This window comes from Rhamphochromis longiceps, linkage group LG4 (assembly GCF_057381845.1).
Source record: "Rhamphochromis longiceps isolate RC_006_pf linkage group LG4, R_longiceps_female_GT1.1, whole genome shotgun sequence".
NCBI classification, from domain to species: Eukaryota; Metazoa; Chordata; class Actinopteri; order Cichliformes; family Cichlidae; genus Rhamphochromis; species Rhamphochromis longiceps.
In genome coordinates, this window is record NC_140560.1 from 22,379,793 (window position 1) to 22,395,170 (window position 15,378).

The following is a 15,378-nucleotide window of genomic DNA, read 5'->3' on the forward strand; positions in this document are numbered from 1 at the left end:
ATATTATATTTTTCTTTCTAAATATAGCATTTCTGCTATATAATTGTATTTCTGCTATGTTATAATATTTGTGCTAAACCAGAGTATTTGTGCTGAAACATAGTATTTCTGCCAAATGATAGTATTTCTGTCAAATTATAGTATTTGTGCTAAAACATAGTCTTAATTTAAAATTACAATATTCATAGTTCATCACAGTGTCTCTGGTAAATCACAGTATTTCTGCTCTGTTGTACTATTTTTCTAAATCATAGTGTTTCTGTAATGTTTAAGTATTTTTGGCTAAATATATTCTTTCTGTTATCTTATACTATTTCTCCTAAATTCTTGTATTTTTGAGAAGTTATCATGTTTCTGGTAAGTTACAATATTTCTGCAAAGTTCTGCTATGCTATTGTATTTCTGCCAAGTATTATGTTTCCTCTAAGATATTGCAGTTCTGCTAAGTTATTCCATTTTAGCAAAGTTCTTTTGCTTCTGCAAAGTTTTTACAATTTCTGCAACTTTTCAGCTTTTTCAGCTACTTTTTGCATACAGCTTCAGCTTTAAGCATCCACACTGCATTTTCGCAGGAAATGCAAATTTTTCTAGTCTTTATTGTGTGGATGCCTTAATAGGCATCCACACTATTGAGTTCCTGTTTCTCTTTATTCTTTATTATTCCGGGTGTTTCCGTACACTTTTCGCCGTGGATCTACTTCCACAATTTTTGTGCTATTTTCACCGTTCAAACTCTAAACTGTTCTGCTCTTTCTGCTTATGCCGGCTATGACTTTTGGTGTTTATTACTATTATACTTTTTAAAATATTACACTTTTTTCCTTTAATTTGTCCCATTGAAATGAATGGGAAACTTCCACAATTCTGCTAAAACTTTCTTGTCTTTGAAACTTAACTACTGCCTCATACTTTCACCTAGAAACTCCATTCAAACTTTAAAACGTTCTCAAATGATTGGGCTATTCCGGTATGATTCAGCTTTTTCAGATCTTCTACTGTTTTCATCTTATCTCTCTTTAAGTCTTCAGTTGCAAAATTGTGATTTTTCAGAAAATACATGCGTTGCTATGGTTGCTATGCAATTAACTCAGAGGGGACAGTGAAACTGTTTGAATTTTCTCTTCATGTCCAAACAACTTCTTGCTACTCGCTCAATTTCCACTCAAGCCCCACAGATTATACACCAAAACGTAGGTATTTTTGCTGGCTTTCAGAAAATGTCCCTATCATTGTTGTGGGACTCATAGTTATTTTGCAAATCTCCTCAGAGTAACACAAAGTCAGAAAACTCTCCATATAAACTCAATGGAGAGTTTGTTCAAAATCACCGCTGGATTTCTCTAATGAGAGGCATTTTCAAATTGTCATATCTCCTTAACGAAGCGAAGTTAAGACATGAGGCTTGTCCCGGTATATCTTCAGACACTCCTGATGCTCACAATTCAAGAATTATTTTCTCACCTATTACCGTTCTGAGATGAGTTAGACTTGTTTGAGGGTAGGAAATTTGTCCCTCGCTCAGATTTCATCAGATTTCAAATTCTGGAAATGAGTCACTTTTTTCTCTCATCATATCTTTTTGATGGATTTCCACAGAGCCCTGAAAATTTCCATGACTGTTCACCAAAGCCTGCTGTTTCTTACGGTGAAAGAATGATTTTGATGCTCCATATAGATTTAGAGTTACCAAAGGTTGTTTGAGAGCAAGTCAAGGCAGTTTTTGCTTCGCCTCTACTCAGTTACAGTGTATTACAAGTCATATATCTTTAATAATTTATATTTTATCTCTGAATTATGAAGACCTGAAGATTCCCCCATCTCTTCTGAACAAAACAATGTCTGAATGACCGTTCTAGCCTCTACGGTTAGGAAATTATGGCCATTTGTTCGAGGGGAATCCTGAATGTCAGAAATACACTGAAGAAAACTCACACCTCTCTCTGTGTCTGCGTGTGTAAGGGCTGACTACAGCAGGTGCAGCTAATTTAACTGACCTACATATACCAAGCCCAGACTCTCAACAGCTCCTGTTCCCTTTACTGTCTGTGTATGTGTGTCTGTGTATCAATATTTCTCCTATGTTTAGGTATTACTCCTCAATCATAGTATTTCTGCTAAAGCAAAGTACTTCTACTACATCTTAGTACTTCTGCTAAATCATAGTATTTTTTGAAAAATCATAGTATATTTGCCAAATCATGGTATTTGTGCAAAATCATGGTTTTGGGGCCAAATCATAATATTTCTGTTATGTTATAGTATATGTGCTGAATATATTATATGTGCCAAATCACAGTATTTATACCAAATTATAGTATTTATGCCAAATTACAGTATTTCTGCTAAAAAGCAGAAATAGTCCTTTTTAGCAGGAATTTCTGCCAAAAGATAGTATTTATGTTAAAACATAGTATTTCTGCTAAATCAGAGTATTCCTGCCAAATCATAGTATTTGTACTGAAACATAGTACTTCTGCCCAATCACATTATTTGTACTAAATGATAGTACTTGTGCCAAATCATAGTATTTGTGCCAAAGCATCGTATTTGTATGGAGTCATAGTATTTCTTCTAAATCATAGTATTTCAATCAAATCTCAGTAGTTGTTGTTAAAACGCAGTATTATTGCAAAATCATAGTATTTGTACCCATTCATAGTATTTCTGCTAAATCATAGCATTTGTGCCAAATCATGGTATTTGTGCAAAAACATAGTATGTCTGCAAAACCATAGTATATCCCTTATGTTATAGTATTACTACTAAGGCATAGTATTTCTGCCAAATCATAGTATTTGTACTAAATCATAGTACTTGTGCCAAATCATAGTATTTGTTGCACATCATAGTATTGGAACCAAAACATAGTATTTGTCCCAAAGCATCGTATTTGTATGGAGTAATAGTATTTCTTCAAAATCATAGTATTTCAATCAAATCTCAGTAGTTGTGTTAAAATGCAGTATTATTGCCAAATCATAGTATTTGTACCCAATCATAGTATTTTTGCCATGTCATTGTATTTGTGCCAAATCATAGTATTTTTGCCAAATTGTGGTATTTGTGCCCAATTAATAATTCTGTTATGTTATAGTATTACTACTAAGTTGTAGAATATCTGTTATGTTATAGTGTATCTGCGGAATATAGTATTTGTGCCAAATCGTAGTATTTATACCAAATCACAGTATTTGTGCTAAAACATAGTATTTCTGCCATATTGTGGCATTTGTGCAAGAACATTGAACTGTTATGTTATAGTATTACTACTAAGTCATAGTATTTCTGCGTTGTTATAGTATTTGTACTAAAACGTAGTATCTCTGCCAAGTCATAGAATTACTGCAATTTCATAGTTTTTTTTAGGAAATCTGTTATGTTATAGTATTACTACTAAGTCATAGTATTTCTGCCAAATCATAGTATTTGTGCCAAAGCATCGTATTTGTATGGAGTCATAGTATTTCAATCAAATCTCAGTAGTTGTTGTTAAAACGCAGTATTATTGCCAAATCATAGTATTTGTACCCAATCTTAGTATTTCTGCTAAATCATAGCATTTGTTCCAAATCATGGTATTTGTGCAGAAAACTTGGTTTGTCTGCAAAACCATAGTATATCTCTTATGTTATAGTATTACTACTAAGGCATAGTATTTCTGCCAAATCATAGTATTTGTACTAAATCATAGTACTTGTGCCAAATCATAGTATTTGTTGCACATCATAGTATTGGAACCCAAACATAGTATTTGTCCCAAAGCATCGTATTTGTATGGAGTAATAGTATTTCTTCAAAATCATAGTATTTCAATCAAATCTCAGTAGTTGTGTTAAAATGCAGTATTATTGCCAAATCATAGTATTTGTACCCAATCATAGTATTTTTGCCAAATTGTGGTATTTGTGCCCAATTAATAATTCTGTTATGTTATAGTATTACTACTAAGTCGTAGAATATCTGTTATGTTATAGTGTATCTGCGGAATATAGTATGTGTGCCAAATCGTAGTATTTATACCAAATCACAGTATTTATGCTAAAACATAGTATTTCTGCCATATTGTGGTATTTGTGCAAGAACATTGAACTGTTATGTTATAGTATTACTACTAAGTCATAGTATTTCTGCCAAATCATAGTATTTGTGTGAATTTGTATACTGTAATATCACTGTAGTATGTAGTGGCTAAGTAGGGGGTGTTTACAGTGTAAATAGGTCATCTCTTGTGTTGGAGTGCCCTCTTGTGGCGCCTTTTGGGTAGTGCCTTAGTAAACGTGAACCCTGTAAGAAGTGGTATCAGACTGATTTGTAGTGGAGGAATTTGTTGCCAGTGTTCTTAATCATAGAAACCACACCATATCACCTCTCCACATCCTCCTACTGTATGCCATGCCTCCCTGTACCATCCATCTGACTGCCAATAAACTCCACCTGTGGTAATCTAATCCCTGGATGTCAGCCTCTCCTTCTGACCGAGGATAGTTACTATTGCAGCACCACCCAGCATTAAACTGACGTACACCATTCTGTACAATAGTATTTGTGCTAAAAAGTAGTATTTCTGCCAAATCATAGTATTACTGCTATTTCATACTATTTAAGCGAAATTACAGTGTTTCTGCAAAAACATGTTTGAGGGGTGGAAATCTGTCCTCCTCTCATTTTTCAAACTCCGAAAATTAAGCCATTTCTTCTCTCGTCATGTCTCCGCGACGGAGATACAAAGAGCTATGTAAATCGTAGTCAAAGTACACCAAAGTCCGCTGATTCACCCAGTGCAAGAATTATGCTTCTATCCCACCTAGTTTTTGAGTACAAATTTATACACTATCACAGACCGGTAATTCATATTGATAATTTATTACAATTCTGCAAAGTTTTATGATTTTAGCAGCTTTTCTAATATGGACCTCACATTCTTGTTAACAGTCTATGGCAGAAATACATACAAGTACACAGCCTGATGAAGCAGACAGAAGCAGTACCTCTGATTGGTTCAGCATTTTCACCTCTTATCAGCACAAATCTCAGCCTCTTCTGCTGTTTTCATTAGAATTGTAAGCTTTTCCACCTTTTTTCAGTTACGTGAGAACCAGTTTGGCTCAATGAGTAGCTGAAAAATGTCAGCCTCTTCTGCTGTTTTAGCAGGATTTCAGAGTTCAGCTTTTTCACTTGTTTTAAGCACAAATTTCAGTTTCTTTACCTCATTTCACAACAAAGTTCTTCCTCTTCACCTCTTTTCTGCTAATTTGAGCTTCTGCTCCACAGTGCACATTGTCCCTCTCATCATATCTTTGCTTGTGACCAGAACTCATTTGGCTCAGAGGGTAGGGCATCTGCCGTGAGACCCGGTGGCAGAGGTTTGAATCCTACCTGTGACAGTTGCTACACATGTTCCCTGCTTGCATGCGCTCTGCTTTCTTGTGTGTCACTGCTCTCCAGTGTGTCATTACACATACAGCCATCTTCAGCAAGTACTTCTGCTTCTACACCTCTTTTCAGCTCATCTTTTTGCTTCTTTGCCTCTTTTCAGCAGAAATTCTTCTGATTCACCTCTTTTCTGCCAAATGTTTAGCTTTTTCACCTCTTATCAGCACAATTCTAAGCAGCTTCTGCTAATTTCACCACAATTGTCACTCTCTCCACCTCTTCTTTGTGTGAATGAGTTTGGTGCAGTGAGGTGAATTGCCGCCTTTAGACCAGAAGGGCCAGGTTCGAATCCTGCTCAGGGCAATGTTTTTTGTTTTTTTTTTTCAACTTTTTCAGCTTTTTTCAGCAGACATCTTCAGCGTTAAGGCATCCACACAGCATTTTCGCAGGAAATGCAAATTTTTCTAGTTATTATTATTCCGGGTGTTTCCGTACACTTTTCGCCGTTAAACTACTTCCACAATTTTCAGCCGATTTTCACCGTTCAAATTTTAAACTATTCTGCTATTTTTGCTAATTCCTGCTATGACTTTTGCTATTTTTAACTATTATACTTTTTAAAATATTAAGCTTTTTTCCTTTAATTTGTCCCATTGAAATGAATGGGAAACTTCTGCAATTCTGCTAAATTTTGCTTGTTTTTGAAACTTAACTACTTCCTCATACTTTCACCTAGAACAACCATTCAAATTTTAAAATGTTCACAAATTATTGGGCTATTCAGGTATGATTCAGCTTTTTCAAATCTTTTACTGTTTTACTTTTATGCCTCTTAAAGTTTTGAGTTGCAAAATTGTGATTTTTCACAAAATACATGCGTTGTTATGGTTGCTATGCTCTTGGCTTCCAGTGTGCCACTGAAGCTTTTGCAGTCTTCTCTTCATGTCCGAACAACTGTTTGCTACTTGCTCAATTTTCACTCAACTTCCACAAATTATACATCAAAACGTAGGTATTTTTGCTGGCTTTCAGAAAATGTCACTATCATTGTTGTGGGATTTATAGAATTTTTGCAAATCTCCTCAGACCAACACAATGTCAGAAAACTCTCCATATAAAGTGAATGGAGAGCTTGTTCAAAATCATCGCTGGATTTCTGTAATGAGAGGCATATTCGAATCGTCATATCTCCTTAATGAAGCAAAGTTAAGACATGAGGCTTGTCCCCGTATATCTTCAGACACTCCTGACGCTCACAATTCAAGAATTTCTTTCTCACCTATTACCGTTCTGAAATGAGTTGGACTTGTTTGAGGGTAGGAAATTCGTCCTTCGCTCAGATTTCTTCAGATTTCAAACTGTGGAAATGAACCACTTTTTTCTCTCGTCATAACTTTTTGTTGGATTTCCACAGAGACCTGAAAATTTCCATGACTGTTCACCAAAGCCTGCTGTCTCTTACGGTGAAAGAATGATATCGATACTCCAAATAGATTTCGAGTTACAAAGCGTTGTTTGAGGGCAAGTCAAGGCAGTTTTTGCTTCGCTCTACTCAGTTATGGTGCATTAGAAGTCAAATATCTTTAATAATTCATATTTTAATGATAAATTGTAAACACTGGAAGATTCCCCCATCTCTTCTGAACAAAACGGTGTAAGAATGACCGCTCTAGCCCCTACGGTTTGGAAATTATGGTCATTTGTTTGAGGGGAGTCCTCACTATGAGAAATAGGCTGCAATAATCCTGTGCCTCTCTGTGCTGCGTGTGTAAAAAGAGGCACATGTTTTGGCGGGAAAAAGTACACAGGCTCTCTGATTGGTGGATTCAAATTCAGCAGCTCCCAGGCTGACCTAGAAACTTACTTCTCTCTCCCTGTGCATTTTTTTGCTGATTTTTTCATTTAACAAGTATATTTGAGGGACCCTCAGCATGTTCAGCATTTTTTCAGCTGTCCATTTTGCTTTTCCAATTTTTCTGTTTAACTGATTACTATTGTGCTAAATCATACTATTTCTGCTATTTTATAAGATTTGTGCCTAATATAGTATTTCTGCTAAATTACAGTATTTCTGCTTTTTATACTATTTGTGCTAAAACATAGTATTTCTACTAAATGTAGTATTTATGCTTAATCATACTATTTCTGCTTTTTATGGGATTTGTGCCTAATATAGTATTTCTGCTTTTTATAGGATTTTTGCTCAAACATAGTATTTCTACTAAATGTAGTGTTTATGCTTAATCATCCTATTTCTGCTTTTTATAGGATTTGTGCTTAATATAGTATTTCTGCTAAATTATAGTATTTCTGCTTTTTATAGTATTTGTGCTAAAACATAGTATTTCTACTAAATGTAGTATTTATGCTTAATCATACTATTTCTATATATTTCTGCCAGGTCCCCAGGCAGCCAATCCTCTGTGAGGACTTAGACATTCAAATTTTCAAATCAGGGCCTGCACGGTTTCCCAGCCAATCATATATGTGTCCTGAGGCATTCAAATTTGCATATTGGGGCCTTCATGGCTTCTAAGCCAGCCAATCATATCTGAGGGCTGAGGAATTCAAATCCACAAATCAGGGCCTGCACGGCTTCCCAGGCAGCCAATCATATATGTGGCCTCAGGCATTCAAATTTGCATATTGGGGGAATTCGTGGCTTCTAAGTCAACAAGTCATCCATGTCGTATATCTCTAAAAATTCACATTTTAATGATAAATTGTTAACACTGGAAGATTCCCCCATCTCTTCTGAACAAAACGGTGTAAGAATGACCGCTCTAGCCCCTACGGTTAGGAAATTATGGTCATTTGTTTGAGGGGAGTCCTCACTATGAGAAATAGGCTGCAATAATCCTGTGCCTCTCTGTGCTGCGTGTGTAAAAAGATGCACCTGTTTTGGCGGGAAAAAGTACACAGGCTCTCTGATTGGTGGATTCAAATTCAGCAGCTCCCAGGCTGACCTAGAAACTTACTTCTCTCTCCCTGTGCATTTTTAGGCTGATTTTTTCATTTAACAAGTATATTTGAGGGACCCTCAGCATGTTCAGCATTTTTTCAGCTGTCCATTTTGCTTTTCCAATTTTTCTGTTTAACTTATTACTATTGTGCTAAATCATACTGTTTCTGCTATTTCATAAGATTTGTGCTTAATATAGTATTTCTGCTTTTAATAGGATTTGTGCTTAATATAGTATTTCTGCTTTTTATAGAATTTGTGCTTAATATAGTATTTCTGCTTTTTATAGGATTTGTGCTTAATATGGTATTTCTGCTAAATTATAGTATTTCTGCTTTTTATAGTATTTGTGCTAAAACATAGTATTTCTACTAAATGTAGTATTTATGCTTAATCATACTATTTCTATATATTTCTGCCAGGTCCCCAGGCAGCCAATCCTCTGTGAGGACTGAGACATTCAAATTTTCAAATCAGGACCTGCCCAGCTTCCCAGCCAATCATATAAGTGTCCTGAGGCATTCAAATTTGCATATTGGGGCCTTCATGGCTTCTAAGCCAGCCAATCATATCTGAGGGCTGAGGAATTCAAATCCACAAATCAGGGCCTGCACAGCTTCCCAGCCAGCCAATCATATATGTGGCCTCAGGCATTCAAATTTGCATATTGGGGAATTCGTGGCTTCTAAGTCAACAAGTCATCCATGTCATATATCTCTAAAAATTCATATTTTAATGATAAATTGTCAACACTTGAAGATTCCCCCATCTCTTCTGAACAAAACGGTGTAAGAATGACCGCTCTAGCCCCTACAGTTAGGAAATTATGGTCATTTGTTTGAGGGGAGTCCTCACTATGAGAAATAGACTGCAATAATCCTGTGCCTCTCTGTGCTGCGTGTGTAAAAAGATGCACCTGTTTTGGCGGGAAAACGTAAACAGCCACTCTGATTGGTGGATTTAAATTCGGCAGCTCTCTCCCTCTGTGTGTGTGTGTGTGTGTGTGTTTAGTGGGAGAGAGAGGACCCTGCCCTTATTTGGCAGCATGTCATTGTAGGATTTAAATTGAATATAGTTAGACTGGTTGACTGAATTGGATCTTGTGTGTGTGTCTCTCTGTGCATGTGTGTTTCCTCATGTGTACATATTTGTAATTGTGTGGCTGTCATAAATTTTTTTTCAGATTTTTGTCATTTAACAAGTATATTTGAGGGACCCTCAGCATGTTCAGCATTTTTTCAGCTGTCCATTTTGCTTTTCCAATTTTTCTGTTTAACTTATTACTATTGTGCTAAATCATACTATTTCTGCTATTTTATAAGATTTGTGCTTAATATACTATTTCTGCTTTTATAGGATTTGTGCTTAATATAGTATTTCTGCTTTTTATAAGATTTGTGCTTAATATAGTATTTCTGCTAAATGTAGTATTTATGCTTAATCATATTATTTCTGCTTTTCATAGGATTTGTGCTTAATATAGTATTTCTGCTAAATTTAGTATTTCTGATTAATTATAGTTTTTCTACTAAATCATAGTACAGTATTTCTGCTTTTTATGGGATTTGTGCTAAAACAAAGTATTTCTACTAAATGTAGTATTTATGCTTAATCATACCATTTCTGCTTTTTATAGGATTTGTGCTTAATATAGTATTTCTGCTAAATTATAGTATTTCTGCCAAATTATAATATTTGTGCTAAAACATAGTCTTAATTTAAAATTACAATATTCATAGTTTATCACAGTGTCTCTGGTAAATCACAATATTTCTGCTCTGTTGTACTATTTTTCTAAATCATAGTGTTTCTGTAATGTTTAAGTATTTTTGGCTAAATATATTCTTTCTGTTATCTTATACTATTTCTCCTAAATTCTTGTATTTTTGAGAAGTTATCATGTTTCTGGTAAGTTACAATATTTCTGCTAAATTCTGCTATGCTATTGTATCTCTGTCAAGTATTATGTTTCCTCTAAGATATTGCAGTTCTGCTAAGTTATTCCATTTTAGCAAACTTCTTTTGCTTCTGCAAAGTTTTTACAATTTCTGCAACTTTTCAGCTTTTTCAGCTACTTTTTGCATACAGCTTCAGCTTTAAAGCATCCACACTGCATTTTCGCAGGAAATGCAAATTTTTCTAGTTATTATTATTTTCCTTTTTCAGCCTGAAATTTCCGCGCGTAACTCATCCCACAGTTTTGACACAAGCTTCATATATGTTATATCATTTTGTGCGGCTGGATCAGGAATGGTGTGCTATGACTTTTGGTGTTTATTACTTCTATAGTTTTTTAAATATGAATATTTTAATGCAAGTTTTTGCCCATTCAAATGAATGGGAACGAACGAAAGTGAAACTTTACTTACTTTGTGGTGTGTTTGCTCACTCACTTAATTTGTGGTGTGTTGGCTCACTCTAGTGGTATGTCCCCGTATTTGGATTACCATAATGACAACAATATGAACGGCGCGCACAGCGTCGGTGCTTTCAGGAACCATTGGAATTCTTAAGGTTGCACGAAGCATTGAATAGTTACGGTAACGGCAAGGGTGTATGCTTGGTGGAAAACTGCATATCCCACAATTCAAAGCACGCCTCTACCAGTCAAACAATGGCGGCTGCCACTTGGTTTAATATATTCCTCTTATTTGTGTTTCTAGGTCACAAAGTAAACTTTTAAGATATATTCAGGTGAGAATGTAGGTGTGTAAACATCAAATATCTGCTCGTTTTGTCAAAACATCCCATATTGGCAACAGATTTTTCACGATGTTTGCTAGCTAGCCGGCTAGCGCCGCTTCACTCAAAAGCACCCAGGCTTGGCTTTCAGTGAGGCGTCTCTAACTCCTTTCATCCCCGATAGCTCCGCAAACAGTCTTTGTCTTAGCTGGACTTATTTTTCGTTTATATGGGCCGATGATGCTGGTCGATGAGGAAAAACTGAGTTGTTTGGTGGTGGCTAACGCGGAGCTAGCTAGCCACCAGTATGTGTCTCTTTCCCCTCATATGTGGGGAAAGAAACATGTGAGGCGGCCGCCGATCGACCGGTTTTCAGGTGAGAATGTAGGTGTGTAAACGTCAAATATCTGCTCGTTTTGTCAAAACATCCCATATTAGCAACAGATTTCTCACGATGTTGCTGCTAGCCGGCTAGCTAGTTCGGCCGGCCGGCTAGCCGGCTAGCTAGCTTGGCTAGCTAGCGCCGCTTCGCTCAAAAGCACCCAGGCTTGGCTTTCAGTGAGGCGTCTCTAACTGCTTTCACCCCCGATCGCTCCGCAAACAGTCTTTGTCTTAGCTGGATTTATTTTTCGTTTATATGGGCCGATGATGCTGGTCGATGTGGAAAAAATAACTGAGTTGTTCATATACCGGTGGCTAGCTAGCTCCGCGTTAGCCACCGGTATATGTCTCTTCCCCTCGTATGCGGGGAAAGAAACACCGATCGACCGGTGGTGGCTAACGCGGAGCTCAATCGTGGATAAGGGAAACCCAATGCAGGAGAAGCAGGCGGCTGGTGAACTGAATTTCAGGTAAGACGTTATTAACTGCACTCTATTTTGGTCAGATATAAACCGAGTTTAGGTGTAGTTTATTTTCGTTGTGCTGACAGTTACAATAACTGTACTGCGTGCTAGCTAGCACGACGGAGTTTCTATACAGCTGTGCGCGCTAAGTTACTGATTTTGAACTTTATGACAGCCTCCCCTATTTTCAGGCGAGAATGTAGGGGTGTAAACTTCAAATATCTGCTCGTTTTATCAAGAAGTCCCATATTTTATCAAGAAGTCCCATATCTCTCACGATGTTACTGCTAGCGCCGCATGGCAGCTAGCTGGCTAGGGCGGCTTGGCTGACACCTAGGCCGGGCTGACTGATACCCAGGCCGGCTCACGCTCTTGTTTCACCGCCGCATGGCGGCTAGCTGGCTAGCGCGGCTTGGCTGCCACCCAGGTCGGGCTGGCTGACACCCAGGCTGGGCTGGCTGACACCCAGGCCCGCTCACGCTGTCGTGTCACCCCTAGTCTTTCGTGATGACTCTTGGTTGGCTGCTGGACTTATTTTTCATTTATATGGGCTGGTGATTCAGTATGAGTGTCCGGTGAACTGAATGTCAGGTAAGACGTTATGTATATGTAAGGTAGTGACTGGAATAAGTCACAAGGTGTCGTTGTTGAGCTGCATATATGTTGTAAATTTTAGCAATTTTGACCATTTGTCCTCTGCAGGACACCGTAGTTCAGATTTCTCGTTCGCGTGGGCGCCATCTTGGTTCAGTGTTTACTGTGATGTGCAAAGGTAAGCACTGTCAGTGGCGAACTGCATTGGTTTTGTTTAAAAATAAGTGTTCCACTGTGTAAAATAGCGGTTTGTCATTTAAGCCGAGCATATATTTTGTTTATTGAGAGGTTCATGTATTGTCTGATGAGAGTATGAGACAAAGATATACTTTTCTTTCTTACTCTCATATAAAATATTTAGTTTTTATTAAATAGTTATCTGAATCTTACAACCAAAGTTTGTATAATAATACACAAGATTGGCTGTAGACCATTGTTAATCATTCAGAACACTGTGTAAAAATAACAAAAAACAAAAAGTGAATGAAAAGTGCATAAATATTTATTTTACGTGTTTGATGTGTGTGGCAGGGCGTGGTCTACAGTGCCGCTGCAGGGGAGGTGGACCCACCTCAGCGGCATCTGCAATCACACCTCTCAGGTGTAAAGTCTGTGCTCTCTCTGCTTTTTTTTTTTTTTTTTTGTGTATGTGTCGGGCTATGAGATGAAAAGCTACAGCCGGCTGTGTGGGTACAGCAACTATGTGTGAAAAGTAGGGCTGCCACGATTTGTCGACTAGTCACGATTACGTCGACTATCAAAATCGTCGACGACTGATTTAATAGTCGACGCGTCGTTTGAAACTTTTTACGATCACAAAAGACGCAGGAATAAGTGGCAGGATTTAAGAGTGTAATAACGGACTGAAACAGAAGATGGCAGCATTGCATGTACAAGGATGTCAGCTACCGTTAAACCCTGAAGAAGAAGAAGAAGAAGCAGCTGTGTCCCAGAATTCATAGCGCGGCCCAGCGCAGTTTCCAACAATGGCGGCAGCTAGTTAGTTTTAATGTTACTCTTATTATTCTTTCTGGGTCACAAAATAAACGTTTAACATATTTTCAGGCGAGAATGTAGCTGTGTAAACCTCAAATATCTGCTCAGTTTATCAGGACACCACATATTTTCAAAAGCGCTCCGACGTTTTCGGAGACATCTGTTACCCACTAGCTCATTAGCGAGCCGGGGGCTAGGCTCACTAGCGCCGTGAGAACACCGGACTCCCCGCAAATCGTTTTCAAACCCACCGCCGTCTTTCGCTACTCAGGTTAAATATATATGAGTCACTTAGATAACTTAAAATGTTATTGTTTGGCTTTTTTTTTTTAGTATTTTATTTGTTCCTGAGTAAATCAGTTTGTCTGAGATTAAAGTTATAGTTTTTACACAGCTGAATAAACGTCAAGCAGACAGCTGATTATCAGAAGTGTGAGATGCTCCAGAATATACTCCAGTGTCCTGTTATATTTTAGATAGCAAGGAGTTTATTAAACTTCACCGAAACAATCTGCAAATTTCATTAAAATTTAATAAACTATCATCTTGTCTTTATTTTTAGTTAGCACAGACCTTAAACACTTAAAGCTGTAAGCTAATGATAGTTATATAAGAGCAGATGCTGCTGGTGCAATAAGCTGTAGTTTTACGTCTAATGGATGATGATCTGATTAGTCGACTAATCCCAAAAATAATCGGTGACTAGTCGACTATCAAAATAATCGTTTGTGGCAGCCCTAGTGAAAAGTGGTCCATAACGTAATGCTTCAAAGTGTGTTCATGCAAACATTGTCGGGTCTGCTTATGAACCTCTGCGCACAGCGTCTACAAATTGGGGCTGTACGAAGTCACCTCATCTTTACACAAAACTGTAAGCTGTCATCTGTGAGGCGCGAGCGGTGTTTGGTTTTACCATAGTTCATGGTGGAGAATGGCTGCTCTGCTGAGTTTTGCTCTCTGTAGCTGTTTGAATGGCAAACTATACTGATTAGCGGCGGCATAGGCACACTTAAAATTTCTTCAGAAATTTTCGCTTTCTAGTTTGATTTACTGTCTCTTAAACCCTAGAGACCGTTGTTTGGGAAAAATCCCAGTAGATCAGCAGTTTCTGAAATACTCACACCAGCCCATCTGCCACTAACAACCATGACGCATTCACTGAAATTACCTTTCTTTCCCATTCTGATGCTCGGTTTGAACATTAGCAGGTCATCTTGACCATGTTTCCATCCCTAAACTGATTGAACTGATGGACCAAACCAAGTGGCCAGTGACTGCATAAAGTATGTATATTCTCAGTTAGTGGCAAATGTCTCTCATTCTGGTTCATACCTCTTTGCTCTGTAACAGTTGTGCACCCTGATCACTGGCCAAGTTACTCTTCCCCCCAAAGCTTGACTTGAAAATCTAAGGAGATATAGTAAAGATAGATGTGGGAATGAGAAGACTCAGGAAATCAAAGACAATTTTCTTCACGTAACAATAAATAAAGTACAAGAGACCCCCTGACAACTTACTGGTGACAAGGGAACGGGCTCCTCTCGCAAATACCTTGGCTTCTCAATCTGAAAGAGTAAACAGAAAAACTTTAGACCTCTCTTTGGCTCCTTCCTCTCTTAACAAAGCCTTACCACTACCTCCACCCTAAGTCTGCCATAAACAATGTGGGGAGCACATCAAAAGCCCAGTGCTATGGCTGAAGCCTCTTCCGTCAACTTGTGTCTGTTTAGAAAGGCAGAATGCGTCGGGACACTTCAAGGCTTTGTGTGTGTGGCGAGCTCTGTTTCCGCTCTTGGCCTCTTTCAGCTGTCCCTTTTGTCAACACTCAGAACCGCTAATCTCTAAGCTATCCCTGGTCCATTTACTGTCACGCTGAGACAAATGTGTACACATCCCTGCCAAAACACTGACACAGTGTATTCTTTG

At 37.7% G+C, this 15,378-nt stretch overlaps 1 protein-coding gene across 6 annotated transcripts in view; it reads right to left on the minus strand.

The window, feature by feature from the left end:
* The window catches only part of cep112 (centrosomal protein 112), a 163,979-nt gene that overhangs the window by 130,382 nt on the left and 18,219 nt on the right, over positions 1–15,378 (minus strand). For 5 of the 6 annotated variants that reach the window (XM_085403827.1, XM_085403830.1, XM_085403826.1 and 2 more), the window contains 2 exons: positions 14,970–15,017; positions 14,785–14,859 (listed from right to left, as the gene is read on the minus strand). The exons of the other annotated variant lie outside the window; for it this stretch is intronic. In XM_085403827.1, the coding sequence (XP_085259953.1) occupies positions 14,785–14,859; positions 14,970–15,017 (123 nt within the window). The remainder of the gene's footprint in view (positions 1–14,784; positions 14,860–14,969; positions 15,018–15,378) is intronic. 6 annotated transcript variants of the gene reach the window in all.